General features: G+C 42.7%; 1 protein-coding gene across 1 annotated transcript; it reads left to right on the top strand.

The window, feature by feature from the left end:
* The first annotated feature begins 1,116 nt into the window (after positions 1 to 1,116).
* LOC145132497 (uncharacterized) lies at positions 1,117 to 3,665 on the top strand. The gene is made up of 4 exons (XM_079067295.1): positions 1,117 to 2,000; positions 2,080 to 2,243; positions 2,872 to 2,946; positions 3,070 to 3,665. The coding sequence occupies exons 1-4, from the start codon at positions 1,310 to 1,312 to the stop codon at positions 3,460 to 3,462; spliced, it is 1,323 nt and encodes a 440-aa protein (XP_078923421.1). The 5' UTR covers positions 1,117 to 1,309; the 3' UTR covers positions 3,463 to 3,665.
* Positions 3,666 to 24,283: the final 20,618 nt, after the last annotated feature.

The following is a 24,283-nucleotide window of genomic DNA, read 5'->3' as shown; positions in this document are numbered from 1 at the left end:
TACTTATACAAAAAAAGAAAATAGAAAATAAATCTAATAAGAGCAATTTAGTCATTCAATTTTACGAGGGACCAAATCTATATACAAACATGGTCAAAAGGACCAGGAAGTCAAAAAAGTCGGGGTTTGGACTAAAATCCCAAAAAAATGCATACCACAGGGACCATTTTTGCAGTTTTGTCTTAAAATATTTGTTATGAAATTATAAGCTACAAAAGTCATAAAAAATACAATGTTTATAATCATATTGTAAATGTTATTCGTGTTATAGAATCATAATACAATTTATTTGATCATTTTCAATTATATTAGGTTCTTAATCATTTTGTACATGTTATTCAGGTTATTCGGGTAATAATCGAATCAAACCGATTAATACCCGAACCGAACCGAACCCGTATTGGTTAATCGGTCCGGTTTTCGGTTTATGTAATTATCCTTATTCGGTTTTTGGGTTTGTATCGGTTTGTCCGGTCCGGTTCCGACTTAAATAACATACCTAGATGCTATAACACCTTAGATGTTATTAGGGATGTCAACGGGGGCGAACGGGACGAAGATTGCGTCCCCCGCCCCCGAAATCTCCATCGTTTCCACCCCGCCCTCGCCCCCGTTCCCCCGCCCCCGATTGATTTTGGGCTACCTTATTTGGGATAAAAGAAATTCTTGTTTGGATTAAAAGAAACTATTTTTTGAATAACAAATAGTTATTTGTAGCATAATTTTACATATTACAAACAACTTAAAAACATATTTTTTGTTGAATTTTTGTACGTAAAAATCATTTTATCATTTATTATATTTATATAATTAATATATGTCAATAATATATATAATTTATTAACGGGGCCCCACGGGGGTTTCGGGACGGGACTGCCAACCTCCGCCCCCGCTCCCGAAACTAAAACGGGGTTAACCTTGCCCCGCCCCATCCCCGATTTTTTTCAACAAATGCCCCCATACGGAACGGGGCCTCACGGGACTTTTTGACATCCTAGATGTTATATCACCATGAGTGATTAACAACAAAATAGTGTTATAAAATGTTTTTTAACATAACCATTTTTGCTGTTTTTGTTTTAATTTTTGACACTAAAACCTTTTTTCGAAATGCAATAAAAACACCCGGGATAACGAGAAGCCATCCCTCTCCCTTAAGTCTTTCAACCCCAACTTGCCGCCGCTTCGATCTTGCCCTCCCTGCAAACCCTACCAAAAATCTTTCAACACCGCCGTTGACGGCGGCTCCGATACCTCAATATCCTCTCCGTTACCCCATTCCTTCTCGCAACAACTGCGAATTCCAGAAATGGCGTCAGGCACGGCTACTTCTGACGTCACTGATGGACCAGTGCTCACTCTTATCAACAAACGCATCCGTAACCTAAGGAAAAAGCTCAACCGCATCGCGCAGCTCGAAGATTCCATCGCTCAAGGAAAATCCATTATCAAGAACAAGGAACAGGAGGAACTCCTGAAATCGAAGCCTGCGATCATCGCCGCTGTTGACGAGCTAGAGAAATTCCGCCAGCCCCTATCCGTGGCCATCGATGAAGAAATCAGTCTCGCGCTTCAACGCCGTCATGTGACGGCATCGGAAGACAATGATAATGACGATGACAGTAATAAAGCACAAACCCTAGATAAAGAGCAACAGGAAACGGAGCCTCCGGCTTTAGCGGTGGACGATCTGCTGAGTTTGATTTACTTCGGGAGTATGTTTGAGGTCAAATCGCAAAATGATTTCAATTCGATAATGTTGACAAGGTCGCACGAGAGGAATTGTTGCTTGACGTATGATTATGTTACCGATGATGATGCTGCTGTCATGTTGGGAGAGAGGGATTTGGATTTGATCTCAATGATGGGCTCTCTTTTGATTTCTAGACCCGTGGACTCTAGTCTTTCGCATCAAGATGCCTTACAGAGATGCGTTGAGAATGCTAAGCTTTGGCTTTCGAAGTCTGAGCAGCAGATTGATTCAAATAGCAATGTTACTTGTATGATACAATATACTTTATTTCAACTCATTGTAATGTTTACATAAACTCTGCTTTGAGTAACTGTTTGATTTTACAGATGCTGATTTGAGAGAGAAGTTGACAAAGATTATGGGCTCAGATTACTTCAAAATAACGCCAGAGATGAAAGCTCCTGCTGATGTTGCGGCTGAAGCTGCTGGAAATTATTCATTCCAAGTGCCTGTTCAGGTGGAAGGTTCAGTCACTCGATATGAACAGAAGGTATAATTGTGGGTTTCTATCATCTTTTGAGTATCTTATAGAAATGTGCTTGCATTCTCCCAGTTTTGTTGTTTGTCTTGATGTACATTGTGCTTTCAGTATCCAACCTCTACATTTTCTCCTCATTTAATTGAAAATGAAGGAAATGTCTCAGAACTTTATTTCATATAATGTTTGATTCTCTCTTATCTGAAATGTTGTCAATATCTATATGTTTTTTAGAAAGATTTTCTCTATTGCAACCCTTGAAGGAAAGAAAACTGCGATGTGAAGTTGTTTCCCCAATGCATAACTTCATCTTGAGGTCATTGTTTTCTCAGACATTTTTTCTCCATAGCAGACTGATCCTCACATAAAAAGAAATCAGTTATGTTGTATTCTGCAAGGGGATTCTTCACATGATCTTGAATTTGGACAAAAATAAGAGATAATGCCTGGACATTAAGAGATGCAATGTTAATATATGTGGCAAATGATTTCGAATTTTGGTACTAATTATTACAATTCTTGTGTAACAAGTAACAACTCATGTTTATAATTCATTATTGCTGTTTATTGATGTTGTGAAAAAAGTCTGGATTTGGTTTACTGATATATATTTCTTTTCCAATTTTCAATTGTTTGACAGGAAGAAGATGTAACAGATCATCAAAGAAGTGAAACTTATGAAGACCAATCTGCCCCTATTGAAAATTCTCACAAGGTATTGCTTTTATTCTGTCTCTAATGTAATGATTGTGGATGGAATGGAATGTGATTCCTTAGTTATCATTTTTTTTCATCATAAAATAAAAAAATATTTATAGTTTTTTTTTATTCTCATCAGGATGAAACAGAAGCTGAAAACTCCATTGAAGTACCAGTTCAAGAAGAACCAACAGAACCACAAGCCGGAGGTGAAGACAACAAAGACCAACATGTAAACCGGCGACCCTATCAGAACCAGAGAGGCGGCGGTGGTGGCGGCCGTGGTGGTGGTCGGAGAGGTTACTCGAATGGGCTTGGCGGTCGAAGTGGCGGCAGAGGCGGACCGTACCAGAATGGACGTAACAATTACTATGAGCAGCAGCCGGGAAATTATTACCCACGGAACTATAATGGTGGTGGTGGTGGTGGTGGTAGGGGAAGGGGTGGTGGTGGTGGTGGTGGGAGGGGTAATTTTGGTAATTCGTACAACCACCATGTCAATGCTTCTGGGGTTGAAGCTGCGGAGTCTTGACCATTGATGCCTTGTGGGGACCCCCTTTTCTTTAACCCAGGTTAAGTTAAAATTTATGTGGGATAAAGATTAGCAAAAAAAAAAAAAAAAAAAAACATGTTTGGACTTTGGACTACAACTTTAGTTGGGGTTAAATATTGTATGGTGTTTTTGACCTCTTAATTTTATTGGGATTCTCATATTCATACACTTTGCTTTTTCTATTTTGTGTTTTGGGTTTTGTTTTTGTGTTTCTTTAATCCTTTATATATTAAGCCAAATAGAGAAATTTTACCATTCGACTATATCCGCTTTTTGTTTCGTTCTTGATACACAATATGTTCTTGATACACAATATGTCCACACATATATGATATATATGTCTGGAGCATATTTGTGCATTCAGAAAGTCTATATTTACACTGAAAAAGTATTACAAAAAAAAAAAAAAAAATTTGCTAAAAAAAAACATTGACAATTTGATTTTTTTTAAAGCCATTATTTACCTACTAAAACTGGTTAGCAGCTTAGACCAAAACAGTTTAGTGTGATATACTTACGATGATCTGAAATTATCGTAAGTATTTGTCACTTGTAATTGAGTTTAGTAGGTAAATGGAATAGTTGAAAACAACAATAGCCAGTGAGATAGAAGTCGACATTCGAGTTTTATAAGAGCAAGAGTGATTGTGTAAGAGTATCTTGATGATTAGCTTATATCAATGACTTATTATTATTGCCATTTCATCATTCATTAATTTTAACCTCTATTTAATTGACTTCTAGTTAACCTCTTCCTTTTATTATTATTATTTTTTTTAATTATTTTTTTTTTTAAAATTTAACTAATGGGCAAATTTCATATTAGCCTATCAAATTTTTCGTGTTTGTTTTAAAAGGTCACTAAACTATTTTTTTTGCACATTAAGGGAATGAAGTTGAATGTGACTGGTTGAAATGGTCCTTTAACTCCTTATAAGAGGTTTCAATGCTAAGTCGTACTAAAAGTTGTGAGGTGGATGCCTAGTCACTATTGTTTGATTTTTCTTAATTATTTTTAGTTGTTATAATTTATATGTTATTGTTATGATAATAATATAAATTAAAAAAAATTATAAAAAAAGGAAAACTTAAACCTAATCATAAACAACCCATCTCCATCCACAACTAACTATCATCGGTTTCTACTTCGCATCCCTCAAGCAAAAGAAATCATCCTTACATCTTGCAGCATCTCATCTCATCCCTACATACCACACCACATCACCATCTCCGGTGGCTGAAATTCGAAGATCCCAATTCCATCTGCCCTCCAATTCCAATCCACCCTTTAACTTACTAGACCTCTATTCTGTTCTTGTCACCAATAGCGCCTACAAGAATCCTATCCATACACATTTTCAGAAAAGAAAGCAACAACTACTTGTAAAAATCATCAATCATATAACAATTACATCAATAAAAACACTTCATAAGTCAAGTAACTAGGCATAAAACCAAAACTTTTCACCGATCTGCATTCAAACAAAATCCATATACAGATAAACAAAGTACGAACCAAAATATGGATATGAACCAAAATGTGGATGCCATGAAACGAAATGGAGTTTGATTTGGGCGTAAATTGGGGGTGTTGGTGGTGGGTAATGAGAAGAATGGTGATAGGATGGGACTTGGGGTTAATCGCCGAATGCTCCAGGTGCTGTTCAACATCAGATTCGATTACTTCTCCATTTTTTCGATTTTGATAGTTTGGGGTTTTCATCTTCAATTTTTTTTAGAACTAAAGCCTTGAACTTGGATTCTTGTTCTTCTTTTTGTGTTGCTCTTTTTCTTCATTTTTCTTCTTTGTATCTTTTTGTCTTCACTTTTCCAATTTCTTCATTTTTCTATGTTTTCTTCTTTGAAGGTCTAAGAAATTTCACCATGTAACAAAGGATGGAGGCTAACATGAACACCTAATGATCATTGACAATGTGCCAAGATCAACTAAAAAGGGTGGGGAATGACTCAAAAATGGGTGTTACCGAAAAGACTTGGTCCCAAAAGATGTGAATTGGGGGACCCACTTCAAAATTCATCAAGCACCTTAATGCAAGGTGTGATAAACAAAATCCATCTAACTATCTACTCTAGACTCCTAAAAAATAACCTATCTTAAAAAGGTGGTGAGAATCTAACTAATTAAGGCTAGGACGAGACTCGGGAGTACTAAGGGGTACTTCCCCCAAAACTAAGATGCGAGTCTTCAATATCTTCAATGTCTTCATAATTCCTTACCGGGCTAATCTTTGCTCGCACACATTGGCATGACCAACCACATCCCTCCGCACCTAGATCCAATCAAGCTACCTGCATCTGACCCCCACACAAGTGGTCTTAAAATGGTATGTGAGGCTCAAAACGTGTCCCATTTATCAAATACAAGGAATTCCATATCAAGATCCGGGACCAATCTATGATTCAATACTTATGACTCGACGCTATGGTACCTGTAGGGATGAGAAGACAAGAGAGAACAAAAATGCATGAACTTAAACTAGAATGCATCTAAAAAGTATGAAAATTAGAAAAGAAAGAAACAAAATATGCAATATTTTTGAAATTTTTATACAATTTTTATGAATGACCTAAATGACTTACTCTAAATGCAACAATATACAACCTAAATGCAATCAAAAAATAAAAGATAAAGAATACCTCACCCCAAGCTTAAAATTAAGCATTGTCCTCAATGCTTAGGATGAGAGTAAGGAAGGATCGTACCGGGATCAAGGTGGAGGAGGCCCACGAGGGGGGTAACCGCCTTCGGGCCGAAAATGATACCAAAGATCCTCCATGTAGTTGTTGGCGCGGGCTTGCTGCTCCTCGATGCGGCGAATGGCTATTGTATTCCGGTTGCCCTGGAGGCGCAATGAAGCAAGTTGACTATAGATATCAAGAGGGAATTCGTGCTGGGGATCGGGCTCATTGTGTTGCTGATAGGAGTGGTACTCATGTTGTGGCTGAAAGTGTGATCTCGAGGGCTGATCATAATAAGGTGGTGGCAATTGTCAGATCGGGAGGTCATAATGGTCTTCGGCCTCAAATGGACTACCAGCATTGGAATTATCGACGTGCATTTCATCATCATCATCGTGTAACTCTTCAGGCAAGAACCAAGTTTCGGGGTCGCTGGTGGAAAAGGCGGAGATGCTAGGATTAGGCAAGATGTAAACTGGTTCCTTGACATGATTGAGCCAAGAAAAATGGTTATGACGGGTAGGATGAGGTATCAGTAATTCCATCCGGGTGAGAGCTATGCAGTCAAGGAGGTAGAGAGGTGGGTCATCCACTGGCACATACTTAGACTCGGGAAATTGAAGGCCCACACCCAAACCAATTAGGGTAATGAAACCTCCGATGCAAATATCGCCAGTGGTCTTCGTGCGGATGCTGTCACATTTATCCAAGAAAAAGGTGGCGAAACCGGGACAAGACCAATGCCGATGGCTCATGCAATAGAGGAAATAGAGCTCGACTGTGTTGATTTGTCCCGGCTCGTGACGAGCAAAGATGGAAGTTGAAAGGATTTGGTGGGTGATTCTCCAACAAGGATGGATGATGTAAGGATCTTTTTGTCGACTTGGATTGAAGTTTGGGAGACTTGTTATTTGAGTCCAAAACTCTACATTAGGCACACTCTTGAATTGAGTCCACTGATAGCTATAGATGTCGGTGTTGTGGCTATCGTATGTGCCCATGATGTTGTTGAGGGTGTTGTATGTGAGTCGGTGCTGCCGACCCTGGAGTCTAAATGTGAGCACCTCCTCCTTGTCATCCCGCACATAAGTAGAGAGGAACTCAAGTGTGGGTTGCTTGTATGTGCGCGCGGAAAGAGCTAGGAACTCGTGCCAAACAATGTTGAAGAACAGTTGTTGCAAGCAATCGTCAAGACCAAGGTGCATCATTGACTCTCGGTGGTAAAATTTGGTGGCTCAAATTGCACGTTTCTGGAGATTTGACTTGAACTGTTTGATTTGTGCACTCGTGAGGGTAAGGTTTCCATCACGATCAATATGGTCGGTTGACACTTTTTTGGGTGGCCCCGAGGATTGAGCTTCACGGGAAGAACCATGAGATGCGTGAATGGTTTTGTCCCTTGCCATTGTAATAGACCTAACAAACACAAAAACTTGGCCAAAATTATCCCTCACACTCGCCTCACACCAATCCGATCAAACCAAATAACAAAAATATGAACCGGGCAAATATTCCAAACTTGCAATTTGACACAATTCAATGCAATCCAATCAATTCAAAGCAAACTAAGTCTAATTCTAATCAACCTAATGCATAACACAAGCCTATGAAATTAGAAATTGAATGCAATAGAATTAAAAGAAATGTACCAATTTCGAGTGTCGAAACCCGAAAAGAAATCCACTAAAACCGCACCCCAAGCTTGAATTTGACCCGCAAGATTGAATCTTTTGAAACTCCGGTGAGAAACAAAAATTTTGAAAATTTTGGTCAAAATTAGTGGCGGCGGCCGGCGGCGGCGACAGACGGCGGAGCTAGGGTTTCCGACGAGGTAGTTTGGCCAAATGTGCTATAGATCGGTGTGCACGGGAGGATTTGGTGAAGAATGCCCCAAGAAAAATGTTGATTTGATGGAAGGTGGTGGCGGAACGGAGGTTATTCGGTTTTTCCGGCGAGCGATGGGTGGTGGCGATTGAAGGCTGTGGCGAGGTTGGGTATGGTCAGAATTAGTTGGGGATGAGAGTGGTGAGGTGTAATTGTGGCAGGAGCGGAGGAGTAGGGATGTGGTGGCTGATTTGCGATTTCCGACGAGTGAAGGGATGGGGCTGTTGGCGGTTGTCGTTGGCTGGAGAGATAAGGGTGGGGAACGGCGACGCAACGGCGGGTTTACAACGGCAGTCGGTGGCGCTGGTTGGATGCAGTGGCAGCGGAGCGCGTTGGCGGTTGGTCGCTGGAATTGTCGGGAGTGACAAGGTTGGCTGTTGACGGGAGGGACGAGGGGGAAAAGAGGTAGGGCTATGGTCCGATGGGTTAAGGAGGTATAAGGTTGGGCGGATATGGGTCGGGTTCGGGTTTAAAATTGGATCGGTTCTAGGTATTTGTGAAGTTGGAGCGGGTTTGTAGGTGCTGGGTCGAGTAAATGGGCAGTACAGATCGGGTATGGGCTGTGGGTCAAAGCAATAAGGATGGATCGTGGGTCGCGCAATGGGGGTGGTATTTTGGTCTTGGTCGCGTAAGTGATTGCGAGGGTGAAGGCTGGCCGCGCAAGTGGTTGCGAGGGTGGGTATTCAGGCCACGCAGAAGTTGCGCAGGTGGGGGTTCAACCGCGCGCATACATCAGTGTGCATCCCGTGTGGAGGTAATTTGGACCCGGAGCTGCGCGGGTGGGGGTCGGCCGCGCAACTGTTGCGCGGGTACCCGCACAAATTGCAGATTTTTAGGACTTTTCAAACTTCACCAAGATCATTGCTAGACTTCAATATGCTTAATTTTAGACCAAATTCAAGCTTAGAAACACCAAAAACTTCAAGCGGAGATTATTATTTTTTACAATGCATTTATTTAACGTGTAACATCCGGGATTTCGGGGATGTCAGTTTGTGTTTCAATTTGGAGGATTTAGGAGGGACTCGACGAGTCGAGAGTCTGACTCGCCGAGTCACGTCGAGTTGATTGCGGGTGTTTAATGAAAGGACCCGACGAGTCCAAGTATGGACTCGCCGAGTAGGTACTGGGTAGAGAAAACCCTATGTTCCGGGGTTGGAGCCTATTTAAAGGAACTTATGACCTTGGATGCGCCTCATATCTCCTGTGAGAAACCCTAAATCGCCATTGGAGCCTTGGGAGAGTTCTTATGATGAAATCAAGTAATTTGGTGGGTTTTGTGGAAGGAAAAGAGCATGACTTAAGCAAGGAACGAGATGGGGGCAGTGGATCTAGCATCTCTTCGCATGGGACTGCTGTAGGAGGTATGAATCTATACTCATTCTCATGTATTTGGTGGTTTTCTCGAGTCTAGGGTTTTCTTATTCCTTCTTTAGCTTGGATTCGAAGCTTATGAGGTCCCAAGGTAGAATAAGTCTTAGATCTGGACCTTAAGAGGTCCAGAGAGTCCCAACCATTCTGCTTTATGCTGTTCCATTGGAGATATGGATCTAGGTTGCCATTTTAGGAGCTATTTCTTCATATAAGGGCATAAGAGTGTTGCATGAGCTTAAAGTTTGAACCTTTATGTGATATTTGGGTGTAAGAAGGTCAGATCTATAAGTTAGAGAAACAGATCTGACCTCAGAAGGTCATTTGAGTATGAACATGGAAGCAACTCGCCGAGTCCATAAGTGGACTCGACGAGTCGAGTCGGGGTTGCCCCGCGATTCGTGACAGGAGGAACCCGTCGAGTGGAAGGATGACTCGACGAGTCAAGAGAGGCTAGAAGGATTCAGAGGACCCGCATGGACTCGCCGAGTCGCCCATGTGCACTTGACGAGTCGGGTCAAAGTTTTACCGTTGACTTTCGTTGACCTTAGGGTTCTGGTCAAGACTGATTCAAGAGAGTTCAGGGAAGGGTAGAATGGTCTTCTACCCAATCTTTAGAGATGAGACTATGAGAGAAGTATTGATCGGGGATGTTATTTGAATGATAGGAGGAGGCTAGGTCGGGACGTTGAGCACGAGAGCTTATCCGACTTCATTAAGGTGAGTCTTCTCACTATACATGACCTAGTGTGGTATTTATGTGTAGACCGGAGGGTCTTGCATGCTATGTGTATATATGAGATTATGTGCATTGTGATATATGTATGCTATGTGTTGTATAGACCGGACCGAAGGGTCCAACGATACAGACTGGACCGAAGGGTCCAACGATACAGATCGGACCGAAGGGCCCAGCGAGCTATGACCGGACCAGAGGGTCCAACGAGCTACGGGACTGGAGGGTCCCGCTGAGACACATCGACCGGAGGGTAGTACTGTAGCCTCGAGTGGCGTATGTGTTGTATGAGGTATTTTGGGGAACTCACTAAGCATTTATGCTTACAGTTGTTGTGTTATGTGTTTTAGGTACTAGCGAGGATCGCGGGAAGGCGCCGACATGGTCTGTACACACTGATGAAGATTTATGTACTTGAGATTCTGGGGTTGTTCGTTGAGATATTATGTGATACAATGGGTTTTGTTATGAATGAATTATGTTTTAAAAATGAAAAATTGTTTGAAAATTTACGTTGTTACAAGTTGGTATCAGAGCCTTGGTTTGAGGGATTTGGATGTACCTTCGGGCGTATCTGAACTCAAACTGAGGATTTGAGGAAAATTTTCAGAAAAGAAACAATTTTTCTAAAAGAGTAAAAGATTTTGAGAAAGGCAGAACGGAGCAGTGTGTACGATCAGCCAGCGCCCGAACGGTGATTTCCCAAAATACCCTTACATTATGTGTTATGAGATATGATATGATATGTTATGCATGCTAGAGTAGGCTAGGTATTCATATTAGGACTAGAGTGGCCTGATTTGTGATGCCTTAGCCTAGGAGATTACTGCTGCTATGAGATACTTCGAGAGTGAGTAGGTAGCAGTGAGGAGCTTATGAGAAGTCTACCGAAGGGTAGCCTATGCTTAGCGAGATGTAGAGTACTTGTGATCTGGGATCCTAGGAGGAGGACTTGGAATGAATGCTGATGCGGTGTGGAAGGTAGTATTGGGCCATTACTACTGAAAACACCGGATCAGTGCGCAGTCCAAGTAAGAATCCTTAGGGTACTAAGGAACAAGTAGGGCTGAGTTATCGAGTGCGAGTACACTCGAGTGAGTCTCTGATATTTTTATGTTATGTTGTATTTCGGAGACATCATGGTTGAGACACGCCACAGACCTGAGACGAGCGGCGTGAGTGACGAGGAGCTTCGTCAGATGATCCACGATGAGGTGGCAGCGGCGATTCGAGCCGAGATTCTGGAGATGTTTGGGTCTATCAAGACCACATTGATTGAGATTTTGATGAGTGGTACACAACGGTGACTGAGGCTGCGGCCGCTGCAGCTACTGCAGCTGTGGCTGCTGCCAGGCCTCAGGGAGGTGACTCGTTGTTGTTTCGAGAGTTCAGCAACACGAAGCCACCAGAGTTTGATGGGACGCAGGATCCGATTGCTGCATGAGATGGATTTCTGATATCGAGGGATGCTTCTACACCTGTTCGTGTCCGGAGCATCTGAGGGTTCGATTTGCACTGAAACAGTTTCGCTTGGGGGCGAAGGACTGGTGGAGGTTCGTGGCGGCGAACTTCACTCTTGCAGAGATTTCGGAGGTGACCCGGGAGAGGTTCACCACCATGTTCAGAGACGAGTATGTTCCCCCAGTGGAGTGGGAACGGTTGGCACAGAAGTTCTTGTCCCTCAAGCAGGGGACGGAGTCCGTGACTGTGATTACACGGATGTTTCACGAGAGGACGTTGTCTTGCCCTGAGCACGTGTCGTCTGAGCAGGCAAGCATGAGCCGGTATTTGAGCATTGAGAAGTGATGTCATGGTTCGAGTACCATGATAAGTAGCAGATTGAGAAGTGATGCCATGGGTCGAGTCCCATGAGTTGTAGCAGGACGAGAGTTGATGTCAGGGTTAGAGTGCCATGAATTGAGATGGATTGAGAAAAGGGAACGTGGTTCGAGTGCCATGATTCGTAGAAGATTAAGAGGAGATAACATGGTTCAGGTACCATGATGCGTAGCAGATCGAGAGGTGACCACACGGTTTGAGTATCATGACATGTGGCGGTTAGTGTTTCTGGTTTTTACCGGTTATTCCGTGGGGATTGTCTAGACTAAGATCGAGGTGAATGAGTGTGGGGCCAGAAGGCCATGATGAACAAGTTTTAGTGGAGCATCCCTTGAAAGGGGAAATCGAGTGAGCTCCGAGGGATTGTGGGTGATATGGCAGTTAAAGTCACAAGACTCAGGGATGAGTAAGGATGATGCGTTATGGGAGAATACGGTCTGGGCTGGGCGACCGGCCGATAGTGGAGAGGTCACTTTCTGTGACCCGAGTGGTGCTATATCCGTTTCCTGTGGGAGACATAAGAGGTGTTGAGATTTCGGTTTTGAGTTGGGGGTGAGCCCTGTGGGATTGCTCGGATGGTGATCTTCAAACAGAGTATGTGGCAGTAGGTCTGCCGCGAGGTAAAGATATAGCTTGAACAGGTCGTCAGTGGGGACTGAGATGGTCAAGGACCAGGAGACACCCTAATTGAGTATAGTAGGGCATGTGTTAGCTGCAACGTCGGACGATCAAGAGGAGTATATCAGGGCGGTGGCCCTTATTGTCTTTGATAGGTATTAAGAGTGGAAATATGGTTTCTGCTCTTATGATAAGTGACGTGATGGAATGTTGGTTGAGGAGTCGATGATAAGGAGTACGGTAGATCATTACTTGCAGACTAAGAGTCAGGGTTAATACCGGACGGTTGGGAGGTCCGGTGATGGAGTGGTGTGAGATTCTGAATGACTAAAGACAGTCATGGTAGGAAGTTCTGAGGATTTCATCTGAGTTTCGGGGCATTGGAGTTGCTCAATCTCTGTCAGGAGATCATCGAGCGTTGTGTAGCACCTTCCAGGAGTCGGTACGATGTTGATGGTGGAAACAGTCTGTGGGATGGATTGCTGGTGCGCCGATTGGGGTTGGTTCGAACCCTAAGTGGGGGAGAACCGGGTATTTTATTGAGGAGATTAGAGATTCGATCGAGAACGGTTAGAGATCTGGATACAGAGAGATCGGCAGTGCGAACTCATGAGCCCAGGGTTATTGGTGATTGAGACGAGGTGCAGAGCGAGATGGTAAATGTGTTATGTTTGAAAAGTATGAGTTTCTCCACGGTAATTGGCCGTTGGTCGGAGACCTTGGGTGAACGGAAATTCTTCGAGGTCAAAATGGTGAATCCGAGATGGTTGGCTCGTAGGGTGAGTTTGATGGTTGAGAAATTATGGTTCAATGATGGGGATGTTATTCAACATGGGAAGAACAAAAGTTGATTAGACAACCAATTTCAGGTTGTGGAACAGGAAGATCAGTGGATGAGACGAGACGTCGTGAGGTTCTAGGTGGTGTATCGAGGTATCCGAATTTAATGCATTGGATTTCGGATAATTTTGAGTCTTGAGTGGAGACAGCAAGTGGTGGGTCAAGCATCGATGATTCCAGTGGGAGCCCTTCGGTTAATGACAACAAGAGAGGTTGTTGTGATGCTACGGGAAGCCGTAGTACTCACTAGTCAGAGGTTGTTGTGATGCTACAGGAAGCCGTAGTACTCACTAGTCAGAGGTTGTTGTGATGCTACAGGAAGCCGTAGTACTCACTAGTCAGAGGTTGTTGTGATGCTACGGGAAGCCGTACTACTCACTAGTCAGAGGTTATTGTGATGCTATGGGAAGCCGTAGTACTCACCAGTCAGTGAGAGGTTGATGTGATGCTACGGGAAGACGTAGTACACACTAGTCAGCGAGAAGTTGTCATGATAAAGTACTCTTTGATCAGAACAGGGCGCAGAAGAGTTTTAGGCATGGGGTGGCCCTAATTTATGAGTTTTCTTGGGAACCTGGTGGTCGGACCAGGGGCGAGACTGGGGTCTCCTCAATGATAGGGAGTTATTATGTTCTGAGTAAGGTGGTAATCGCAACCCAAAAGAATGGGATAAGTGAGGTACGCATGGGTTGCGGGAAATGAACTCTGAGTTGAGTGCTTCATTGGGACGAGTGGTTCCAACTCGGGGTCGGACCAAACTCTCGAGTTTGAGTTTGGCTCTGATGGTGCGTTGGATAGGTGAGATGAGATTCTGGATTCTGAGGCGGATCCATGTTGAGGAGTATTGTTTGTCATCTGATGTCTTAGACCTGTATGGGTCAGTACTCGGGTACGGGAGGTACCACAAGTTTCATGGAACGATGAGTAACAGATGACAGAGGTCGGGGTTGAGTCGATCTTCAGTTGGGAAGGTAGCATTCGCTTAGGGTTAAGCGAACTTCGTTACTTGCGTGTCACATTGGGCCGATGTGGTTATAGTAAGAAGGAAACCATGGAGACGGTTGGGATAATGCAACGGATGACCCTGAAGGTTCAACTGTTGAGTCGAGATCAGACCTGATACTCAGTGTTAAAAAGAGATACGAGGAATGGAGCTGAGGCTTTTGATTTTTTTTGATGTCTGAGGACACTTCAGAGCGAGCACGATTATTCCTTAGGGTTTGAGGGTAGAGAGTGATAATTCTTTGTTCGGTTGGGTTCCAATAGTAGTTCAGTGGATGATCCCTGCTGGGACGTGAACCCTCCCGTTTCTTGGGCCGTGATTCGGATGGTTGCTATGTTTGGTATGAGGGATCGGTAGCCGATTGTTGGATTATGTCGGGAGAGAATCTGAAGGGTTGGGTTTCCTCCGGGATTGGGAATCCCTGTTGGGATCCAGGTGTCCAGAGAGGATGGAAGCTGTGTGGCATGAGATCCTATCGATGGTGCAATTTGGTTATTGGATTCGATCTGTATGTGGAGGAGCGATTTCGAGGGATAAATCTAATTAAGTGGGGGAGAATTGTAACATCCGAGATTTCGGGGATGTCAGTTTGTGTTTCAATTTGGAGGATTTAGGAGGGACTCGACGAGTCGAGAGTCTGACTCGCCGAGTCACGTCGAGTTGATTGCGGGTGTTTAATGAAAGGACTCGACGAGTCTAAGTATGGACTCGCCGAGTAGGTACTGGGTAGAGAAAACCCTAAGTTCCGGGGTTGGAGCCTATTTAAAGGAACTTATGACCTTGGATGCGCCTCATATCTCCTGTGAGAAACCCAAAATCGCCATTGGAGCCTTGGGAGAGTTCTTATGATGAAATCAAGTAATTTGGTGGGTTTTGTGGAAGGAAAAGAGCATGACTCAAGCAAGGAACGAGATGGGGGCAGTGGATCTAGCATCTCTTCGCATGGGACTGCTGTAGGAGGTATGAATCTATACTCATTCTCATGTATTTGGTGGTTTTCTCGAATCTAGGGTTTTCTTATTCCTTCTTTAGCTTGGATTCGAAGCTTATGAGGTCCCAAGGTGGAATAAGTCTTAGATCTGGATCTTAAGAGGTCCAGAGAGTCCCAACCATTCTGCTTTATGCTGTTCCATTGGAGATATGGATCTAGGTTGCCATTTTAGGAGCTATTTCTTCATATAAGGGCATAAGAGTGTTGCATGAGCTTAAAGTTTGAACCTTTATGTGATATTTGGGTGTAAGAAGGTCAGATCTATAAGTTAGAGAAACAGATCTGACCTCAGAAGGTCATTTGAGTATGAACATGGAAGCAACTCGCCGAGTCCATAAGTGGACTCGACGAGTCGAGTCGGGGTTGCCCCGCGATTCGTGACAGGAGGAACCCGTCGAGTGGAAGGATGACTCGACGAGTCAAGAGAGGCTAGAAGGATTCAGAGGACCCGCATGGACTCGCCGAGTCGCCCATGTGCACTCGACGAGTCGGGTCAAAGTTTTACCGTTGACTTTCATTGACCTTAGGGTTCTGGTCAAGACTGATTCAAGAGAGTTCAGGCAAGGGTAGAATGGCCTTCTACCCAATATTTAGAGATGAGACTATGAGAGAAGTATTGATCGGGGATGTTATTTGAATGATAGGAGGAGGCTAGGTCGGGACGTTGAGCACGAGAGCTTATCCGACTTCATTAAGGTGAGTCTTCTCACTATACATTTCCTAGTGTGGTATTTATGTGTAGACCGGATGGTCTTGCATGCTATGTGTATATATGAGATTATGTGCATTGTGATATATGTATGCTATGTGTTGTATAGATCGGACCGGAGGGTCCAACGATATAGACCGGACCGAAGGGTCCAACGATACAGACCGGACCGAAGGGTCCAACGAGCTATGACCGGACCAGAGGGTCCAACGAGCTACGAGACTGGAGGGTCCCGCTGAGACACATCGACCGGAGGGTCGTACTGTAGCCTCGAGTGGCGTATGTGTTGTATGAGGTATTTTGGGGAACTCACTAAGCATTTATGCTTACAGTTGTTGTGTTATGTGTTTCAGGTACTAGCGAGGATCGCAGGAAGGCGCCGACATGGTCTGTACACACTGATGAAGATTTATGTACTTGAGATTCTGGGGTTGTTCGTTGAGATATTATGTGATACAATGGGTTTTGTTATGAATGAATTATGTTTTAAAAATGAAAAATTGTTTGAAAATTTACGTTGTTACATAACGTCTTTGCCAAGACATAGCCCCGCTTCCGTCAATCTTCGTAATTTGGGGTTTCCAATGTTACGTTGTCGATTCTCCCGTGTCAAAACATTCATAAAATGGTTTCAAGCGATGCCCTCTTACTTTGAATATTTGATTTGTTTCCAAACTCTTAATTTCAACCGCACCATGATCAAACACTTTTATAACAATAAAATGTCCGTGCCATCGAGATCGCAACTTTCCCGGGAATAACTTTAAGCGTGAATGATAAAGAAGAACTTTTTGGCCCGGAATAAAATGCTTACGAGTGATGTGCTTGTCATGAAACGCTTTTGTCTTATCTTTGTAGATGCTTGCATTTTCATAAGACTCGTTCCTCAACTCCTCGATTTCTTGAAGTTGCATCTTTCGGTGCTTTCCGGTTTCTTCAAGATTGAAATTACACTTTTTAACCGCCCAATATGCCTTGTGTTCCAATTCCACCGGTAAATGACAAGACTTTCCATAGACGAGTCGGAATGGAGACATACCAATTGGAGTTTTGTAGGCGGTCCGATACACCCACAATGCATCTTCTAACTTCAAGCTCCAATCTTTTCGGGTAGTGTTGATTGTCTTTTCAAGAATTTGCTTGACTTCTATATTTGACACTTCGGCTTGGCCATTTGTTTGTGGATGGTAAGCGGTTGATATCCGGTATGTGACACCATATCTCTTCATCATAGCTTCCATCATTTTGTTGCAAAAATGAGTGCCCCTACCACTCATTAAAGCGCGTGGTACACTATATCTTGCAAAAATGTTTGACTTCAAGAAGTCAATTGCAGTTTTGGAATCATCATGCCTTGTAGCCTTTGCTTCCACCCACTTTGAGACGTAATCAACCGCCAAGAGTATATAAGTATAACCGAAAGAAACGGGGAATGTGTCCATGAAGTCGATTCCCCATACATCAAATATCTCACAAATGAGGATATGGCTTTGAATCATTTCATGCCTCTTGGATACGGTTCCCGTTCTTTGACATCTATCACAACTCTTGCAAAATAGATGGGTATCTCTTGACATTGTTGGCCAATAGAGTCCACATTCTAAGACCTTTCGCATGGTTTTGTTTTGACCAAAATGTCCTCCGCATGCATACTCATGGCAAAACTTCAAGATTGATTCGACCTCATTTTGATGAACACACCTCCGTATTAGTTGATCCGAACAATGTTTCCAAAGATAAGGGTCGTCCCACACGTAGTATTTGGAATCACTCTTCAACTTGGCCTTTTGGTACTTGGTAAATATGTGAGGAATTTCTTTAGTAACCAAGTAATTCACAATATCCGCATACCATGGAATGGTGTTTGAAATATAGAAGAGGTGTTCATACGGGAATTCATCAAAGATAGAAGATGAGGAGTCACCAATATTCAACCGACTTAAGTGGTCCGCAACTAGGTTTTCGACACCACTTTTGTCCTTTATCTCAAGATCGAATTCTTGTCATAGAAGAATCCACCGAATCAACCGTGGCTTGGCATCTTTCTTGGTCATGAGATACTTCAAGGCGGCATGGTCGGAGTACACAATCACTTTTGTCCCGAGAAGGTATTGCCGAAATTTCTCCAAGGCGAATACAATGGATAGAAGTTCCTTCTCGGTGGTTGATGTGACATCCCCATTTTCATGGCCAGAAAAGACCGATTTTGTTTATGCTTTGTTTAAAAATCAGAGTAACATTTTAAATAAAAGTGCTGCGGAATTTGTTCCCAAAATAAAATATGATAAAGATTTATCAAATCATTTCCGTAGAAATGTATTTCATTAAAAACCTCGGGATGTCATGTTCGATACAGATCAAAGTATAAACAGTACAATATAAGCCTTACTACATTTATTCATATCTACAGGCCTATATCCGTAATCTCTCATCCCAAACATCATATCTATGCTCGTGCACCACTACCTGTAATACAAGAAACTGAGTGGGTCACGCTTGGGAGCCTGGTGAGCACATAGGGTTTTCAACCCACAATAAATAAGTTCATTAATTTCATCAACCAACAATAACCCGATTACCCGTTCCCATTATCCTCACTTTACGTCCCTAAACACCTATCATAAGGGACCTAGCCTAAGGATCATCATCAGGATGGACACTACTGCTAAGGGGGTTCCTCAGCAATAAATGTCCTAAAGGCAACCATGAGGGGGATGGAGTACACCGGAGAACACATCGTTCACAAACACCTACAGGTTGCGAGCCTGATAGCGTTCCACTGGACTGTCTAGAAGAGTCCGTGGTTGTCATCCATACTCTGCTAGATGACATAATCAACAACAACAACATCGATGCCTCTCATCATTTTATCACACATCGTCTCTACATCTACCCATGTTTTACCCCAACATTTTGTAGATATAAAATATATATACAGTTTAAATCATTTAAAACATGTATAAAAATCTTTCATCAGCATAGACAGCAAGTATTCAGACAATATGCACACATAGCACGTAATTTATATTAAATACTTCATATCTATGTGTAAGATGAAAGTGACTATGCACTCACTTGAAAATGTGGTGACTCTGCACTCGGACAACGCTTCGTTACTCTTAAAGCAATTTTCCTCGACAAAACAACGGGTTTTTATTAAAAACCGGGCTTCGCTGGAGCAGCATTTTCGAGCCGAAAGCTTTTCTACTCGAAGCCGTCGGGCGCTCCGGGGCTTCTTTCTCGTGCTAGGGAGGTTCCCTAGACTTGGGAGGGGTTTAGGGAGGCTAGAGAGAAGTTAGAGAGAGAAAGAAAGGCTTATGGTGTGAAGAAAATATGAATAGTTCACCCTTTATTTATAGGGATTTTATAGTAAAGTAGCCCCTAAGTTTCGTCCGTATCTTCCGCGTACGAGCTCCGTTTTCTACGTTCTTTATATCCACGCATTGGTATTTATGAGTACTACAACTTTCATTTAGACCCCGTCGGCTAATTCTCCTTCTATCTCAGATTTACAAAAACTGTATCGTATTTATCGCGCACGAAGAGTATCGACTAAGCTTCGTTCATATCTTTCACATACGAGCTCCGTTTCCGACGTTATTTATATCCACGCGTTGGTATTTTTGAGTACTACAACTTTCATTTAGACCCCGTTGGCTAATTCTCATTCTATCTCGGATTTACAAAACTGTATCGAATTCGCCTCGCTCGAAAAGTAGAGACTAAGCTTCGTCCATAACTTTGGCATACGAGCTCCGTTTTTGACGTTATTTATATCCACGCGTTGGTAAAAATAAAATCTACAACTTTCCTTTTTACTCCGTCGGCTAATTCTCGACCGATCTTGAATTTAACAGTAGGAGGTGATTACACTGTTAAATGTCCGCGTAAAATTCATAACTTTTACATACGGACTCCGTTTTCGTCTGTCTTTTTGTCGTTGAGTTCCTATTAATGAGATCTTCAACTCTAATTTAGGTCGCGTAAGCCAAAAACCGCTCGAACTAAAATTCGAGTTTCGGGCTGTGCACTGCTATGCCAAATCTTAGAAAAATCATAACTTCCTCATACAAAGTCAGATTTGGGCGTTCTTTATATCCTCGGAATCCTTGTTTCGACCACCACCACTTTATGTAAAGATATCGGGTTTATCTCACACTTTAATTCTGACGCTTATTTTTATTCTTTATTAATTATACCTTTATAATTAATTATAAAGCACATAAATTCACATAATTCACATAATACTCAAATAACTGATTTTTATTACTTCAAAAAGAGTTACAATAGTTGACCTAGACTATTACATCATCTATTAATGCTTAGCCCCGAAACCCGGGCGTTACAATTGTCTCCCCCTTAGGATGATTCCGTCCCGGAATCTTGCATCAGCAAACAGATGTGGATAGCGACTCATCATGTCACTCTCTGTTTCCTAAGTGAGATTCGGCCCATTCGAATGTTTCCATCGGACTAGCACTAAGTCGACCATCTTGCGTCGTAACTTCTTAGTCTTACGGTCAACGATTGCATCAGGCTCTTCGATTAGCCTCTTATTTTCATCCATCCTTAACTCTGAGATTGGAATTATGTCGGGAACTTCTCCCGTGAACTTCCTCAAATAACACACATGGAAGGTGTTATGAATACCATCTAGTTCTTCGGGTAATTCGAGCTTGTAAGCTTGGTTCCCAACCCTCTGAAGAACTTTGAACGGTCCAATAAACCTTGGACTCAGCTTCCCTCATTTTCCGAATCTTATAAGTCCCTTCCACGGTGAGACTTTAAGCAAAACGGAATCTACAACTTCAAAAGTCATCGGTCGTCTTTTCTTGTCAGCATAGCTCTTCTGACGATCCTGAGCTGCTAACATCCTTTCCCTGATCACCTTTAACTTTTCAGCAGTCTCATGGACTATCTCGGGGCCCATAAACTGCTTCTCTCCGGTCTCAAGCCAACAAGACGGCGTACGACACTTCTGTCCATACAAAGCTTGATAGGGTGCCATCTTGATGCTCGAGTGGAAACTGTTGTTGTAGGAAAACTCTACCAAAGGTAAGTGCTCATCCCAGTTACCTTGGAATTCTAGGGTACATGCTCTTAGTATATCTTCGAGTGTTTGTATCGTTCTTTCGCTCTGACCATCAGTCCGCGGATGGTAAGCTGTACTCAAACACAACTTCGTACCTAATTCCTCTTGTAGACTTCTCCAAAATCGTGGCGTGAAACGACTATCACGATCCGATACAATCGTTAGAGGAACACCGTGAAGTCTTACTATCTCCTTCACGTAAGCATTTGCGAGCTTATCCATAGACCACCTTTCGTTGGCTGCTATGAAGTGTGCACTCTTAGTGAAACGATCCACGACCACCCAAATCATGTTGTGACCGTTCTTGGTCCTGGGCAGTTTAGTCACAAAATCCATGGTGATGTCTTCCCATTTACCCATGGGTACAGGTAAGGTTTTTAAACTCCCATACGGGTTATGATGTTGTGCCTTAACTCTTGCACAAGTTACACACTCGGCCACATACTTTGCAACATCGAGCTTCATCGTCGGCCACCAGTAGTAGGGTTTTAGGTCCCTATACATTTTAGTGCTACCGGGATGAATCGAGTACATGGTCTTGTGAGCTTATTCCATCAGAAGATCTCGTATCCCTCCCGTCTTAGGTACCCAAATTCTATCTTGGAATACCTTCATTCCTTGACTGTTTGTACCGAACACCAACATTTTACCCAAACGTTCTTCTTTTCGGTCATTCTTCTCTGTAGCTTCTTCTTGAGCTTTCTTTATACTTTCCACAATGGTCGAGACAACTTCTATTCTCAATGCTCTTGGCCTTTTTCTCTCAAGGTTGACTTTTCGACTGAGAGCATCAGCGACAACATTTTCTTTACCGGGGTGGTAAAGTATCTCACAGTCGTAGTCCTTGAGTAACTCTAGCCAGCGTCGTTGCCTCATGTTTAACTCCTTCTGATTAAAGAGATACTGGAGACTCTTATGATCAGTGAAAAGTTTGCACTTCGTTCCATAGAGGTAATGCCTCCATATCTTTAGAGCAAAAACTACCGCTGCCAACTCCAAATCGTGAGTGGGGTAGTTCTTTTCGTGCTCCTTCAATTGTTGAGATGCGTATGTTATCATCTTTTCTCTTTGGGTCAGAACACAACCCAACCCGACTCCAGATGCATCACTATAGACCGCGAAGTCTTCAACTCCATCGGGTAGAGAAAGAGTCGGTGCTTCACATAACTTCTTCTTTAGCTTCTCGAATGCTTCTTCGTGCTTCTCGCTCCATGTATAAGTAGCTCCTTTGTGGGTCAAAGCTGTCAATGGAGAAGCTATCGAAGAAAAGCCTTGGATAAACCTTCGGTAATATCCAGCTAATCCAAGAAAGCTTCGAATCTCTGTGGGACTCTTTGGACGTTCCCACTTCATCACAACTTCGATTTTTGCTGGGTCAACCATTATTCCCTCCTGGTTAACCACATGACCGAAGAATTGTACTTCTCGGATCCAAAAATCGCACTTGGAGAACTTTGCATACAACTTCTCCTTCTTTAAGACTTCCAACACTTCTCGTAGATGCTTGCCATGCTCCTCTTGGCTTTTCGAGTAGATCAAAATGTCGTCGATGAACACTATCACGGATTTATCGAGGAATGGTTTACAAACCATGTTCATCAAATCCATAATGCTGCTGGAGCATTAGTTAGTCCAAACGACATAACCAAGAACTCGTAGTGTCCATATCTTGTTCTGAATGCAGTCTTCTCGATATCCAGCTCTCTCACCTTCAGCTGATGATATCCTGACCTAAGATCGATCTTTGAGAAATAGCTCGAACCTTGCAGCTGGTCGAATATGTCATCAATCCTCGGCAATGGGTATTTTTTCTTCACCGTTGCCTTGTTCAACTCTCTATAATCTATGCACATCCTCATGCTTCCATCTTTCTTCTTCACGAATAGCACCGGAGCTCCCCAGGGTGATGAACTAGGTCGAATGAAACCGTTGTCCAACAACTCCTGAAGTTGCGTCATGAGCTCCTTCATCTCCATCGGTGCTAATCGGTATGGTGCTTTCGCTATCGATGTTGTTCCTGGTAACAAGTCTATTCTTAACTCTACTTGTCTATCAGGCGGTAACCCAGGAAGATCTTCGTAAAAGACTTCCGGATAATCACACACAACCGGTATATTCTGCACCCCCTTCTTTTCCTTCTTAGCATCGATCACAAATGCCAAATATGATGCGCATCCTTTGGAAAAACATTTCCTGGCTTTCATCAGGGAGATGATTCCAGAATTTACTCCATGTTTGTCCCCGTACACCATAAATGACTCTTTTCCAGGTGGGTTCACCCTTAGTATCTTCTTTCGGCATTGTATCTCGGCGTCGTTGGCGCTACGCCAATCTATTCCCAAAACGATATCAAAACCGTTCAACTCTATGGGCAACAACTTTTCGTGGAATTTTGTTACACCCCCAAACCGGAACGGCGGAAACGTTCGGGGACGGAGGACGTCATGTTTAGCATCACAACCAATGAATAATAGGAAACATAGCAACACAACCAATACAGTGGATACATATATAAGTAAAATGTTTATATCAGTTTGAAATCTTGTTTTAGGTACATCAAAAGTATGTAAAATAATAACATAAGACTCTTATTGCTCCAGCTTCTCAAAATCCAGCAGGTACCTGGCTACTGATTTCCTGAGAATACAAGCAGTTTTGAAAGAATATCAGCATAAAGCTGGTGAGTTCATAAGCATTTAGTTTTTGTGGAAAATGTTTCTTTGATTCTTTTTGAAAAGTGTTCCTCAAGAAAATCCTATATTTTCTTATGAAAAGCAGTGTTGTAAGAGTATCTATTAGTAGAAGATAAATCATCAGTTTTAGAAATGCCAGTGTTATCCTGGGAAAATCCCATATTTTCCCTAAAAACAGGTTATCCGTCCTAGAGGTAGAGATGTAAGTTTAGAAATCCCTGATTACTATCTGTGCATATATGAAGGTAGTTTTATTAATAAAAACAAAACAAATGAAGGGTAGAGTCCGTAAACCAAAGTTACTTTATACTTATTTGCGAGTCG

The sequence above is a fragment of the Lactuca virosa genome, chromosome 8, assembly GCF_052849685.1.
Source record: "Lactuca virosa cultivar CGN04683 chromosome 8, Lactuca_virosa_CGN04683_v6, whole genome shotgun sequence".
NCBI classification, from domain to species: domain Eukaryota; kingdom Viridiplantae; phylum Streptophyta; class Magnoliopsida; order Asterales; family Asteraceae; genus Lactuca; species Lactuca virosa.
The sequence above is the reverse complement of the archived record's forward strand: the minus strand, read 5'-3'. Positions and strand labels throughout refer to the sequence as shown.

Coding starts and splice junctions, on each gene's coding strand:
- LOC145132497 (XM_079067295.1), top strand. CDS start 1,310: ATGGCGTCAGGCACGGCTACTTCTGACGTCACTGATGGACCAGTGCTC. Junction 2,001..2,079: donor TTCAAATAGCAATGTTACTT/GTATGATACAAT, acceptor TTGATTTTACAG/ATGCTGATTTGAGAGAGAAG. Junction 2,947..3,069: donor CTATTGAAAATTCTCACAAG/GTATTGCTTTTA, acceptor TATTCTCATCAG/GATGAAACAGAAGCTGAAAA.